At 53.4% G+C, this 2,022-nt stretch overlaps 1 protein-coding gene across 1 annotated transcript; it reads left to right on the plus strand.

The window, feature by feature from the left end:
* Window positions 1-448: 448 nt before the first annotated feature.
* On the plus strand, window positions 449-1,695 carry BO95DRAFT_444888 (endo alpha-1,4 polygalactosaminidase). Its single transcript, XM_025586997.1, has one exon. The coding sequence runs from the start codon at window positions 467-469 to the stop codon at window positions 1,433-1,435; it is 969 nt and encodes a 322-aa protein (XP_025440246.1). The 5' UTR covers window positions 449-466; the 3' UTR covers window positions 1,436-1,695.
* The last annotated feature ends 327 nt before the right edge of the window (window positions 1,696-2,022 follow it).

Genomic DNA, 2,022 nt, shown 5'->3' on the forward strand with positions numbered 1-2,022 from the left:
TGATTCCATCTTATCTACCACTTGATCCCAGGCTCCCCTCCTAATTATATCTCCTTTACCCCCTGATCGACATCAGGCAGTTGGTTGTTTCTTTTGCCTCTTTTGCCTCAGCGCCACTGCTGAACAACATGAACCTGAGTCTTGTGTGACCAGACGAAGCTTTCCTAGACTTCATCCTTAGGCACCCCCGTTTCCCTTCTCATTCATTCGCTCATCGCTTGGATTCACCCGAGTTCGATTGCGACCGGGCTGAAAGACTAACTGGACACGAGGAATCTGCAATCTGCGATCAATCTTCTCTCCACCCTTTTAATTCCCCATCTCCCCATCTCCCCGGATTGCCCTCGTTGCTTGATCTGGCCTTAATTGATCTTTACTTCCTTGGGAACCACTTGGAACTATTTTCTTGATTTTATCCCTCTTATTGTCGATTTAGCCAATCCTCTCTCCCCCCCCCCCCCCCCAAATGGATTCTGCTGGGGAAACTGCCCTGAAGGGCTACCCCGCGCGAGGCTGGAAGGCTTGGTCGCTCAAGAAGAAACTCATCGTGGTCGGCTCTATCCTTGGTGCGATCGTGGTCATCGGAGTTGCCCTTGGCGTGGGCCTGGGAGTCGGGTTGAACAACGGCGGCGGTGGTGGCGGTGGTGAGGAAGAGCCCTCTCCTCCCACGAACACAACCGGCAACTACACGACCGCCAAATGGCAGCCTGCCGTGGGTACGACCTGGCAGATCGAGCTGCTGTACACGCTCAATGACACCTCGGTGGACGTAGATGTCTACGACATTGATCTCTTCAACAACAATCAATCCATCATCAACAGCTTGCACGACGCGGGTCGCAAGGTCATCTGCTATTTCTCGGCCGGCAGCTACGAGAACTGGCGCCCGGACAAGGATGACTTCAAGTCCGCCGATCTGGGCAAGAACCTCGACGGCTGGCCCGGGGAGAAGTGGATCAACATCAGCTCCCCGAATGTGCGCAAGATCATGCAGGCCCGGCTGGACATGGCGCAGAAGAAGAGCTGCGACGGCGTCGACCCGGACAATGTCGATGGCTATGACAACACGAATGGCCTGGGTTTGACCGAGGCCGATTCCATCGACTATGTCAACTGGATGGCGAACGAGGCGCATGCCCGCAACATGTCCATCGGCCTGAAGAACGCAGGAGCCATCATTCCCTCGGTCATCAAGAACATGCAGTGGAGCGTCAACGAGCAGTGCGCAGAGTATGACGAGTGTGACACCTACGCCGCCTTCACCAAAGCGGGCAAGCCGGTGTTCCACATTGAGTACCCCAAGGGGGACGATACCAACAACAACAACGAGGTCACGACCACCCAGAAGAACGACGCCTGCGACTTCACCGGGTCCGGCAACTTCTCAACTGTCATCAAGAACATGGATCTGGACAACTGGATTCAAACCTGCTGATCGGGGATCGTGATGACCGCGGAGACAGGCGACAAGCTGCTCGCTGCGGTTTGTCTCGGGGGGCTGACGAGTGCAAATTTTGATCTTGCAAATGAGCATGGGGCATTGGCGCTAGGGAGTTTTGTTAGGAAAATCTCGCGTTGTCGGCATAAACAAGGCCACACACACACACACACACACATTGTATTGTAGTTTTCCAATTGCCTGCGCTATAACTTAGCACACAGCTAGCCATTTCCATGTAAATCTGACATTTGGATAACAACGGTCATCTGCTCAGAGCAAACGAGAGAGTCGATCAGATCACGAGGCTGAGATTCGATTCCTGAATAGGTGCCCACGGTGGCAGCAGCGCAGCAGGCTAGGGAGGAAAACTTAGCGTGGTTCTTTCCTCTATATCATCCGGTCCTTATTCGAAGCCCAGTGCGCAGTGCGCCCATTGTGATCAAGACATCCTCCGACACGATGTCTCAGACCGATTCTACTGATTAGACACTTCCTCCCTCAGCTGATGCGAAAGGGCAGGCGGAAGATGCATATTGAGTCATAACTAAGCATTCTTATTAATAGCTCGAGACATTTGACAA

The sequence above is a fragment of the Aspergillus brunneoviolaceus genome, assembly GCF_003184695.1.
Source record: "Aspergillus brunneoviolaceus CBS 621.78 unplaced genomic scaffold BO95scaffold_51, whole genome shotgun sequence".
NCBI classification, from domain to species: domain Eukaryota; kingdom Fungi; phylum Ascomycota; class Eurotiomycetes; order Eurotiales; family Aspergillaceae; genus Aspergillus; species Aspergillus brunneoviolaceus.

Excerpts from the sequence above, each read along its gene's own strand:
- BO95DRAFT_444888 (XM_025586997.1), top strand. The coding sequence starts at position 467 with ATGGATTCTGCTGGGGAAACTGCCCTGAAGGGCTACCCCGCGCGAGGC.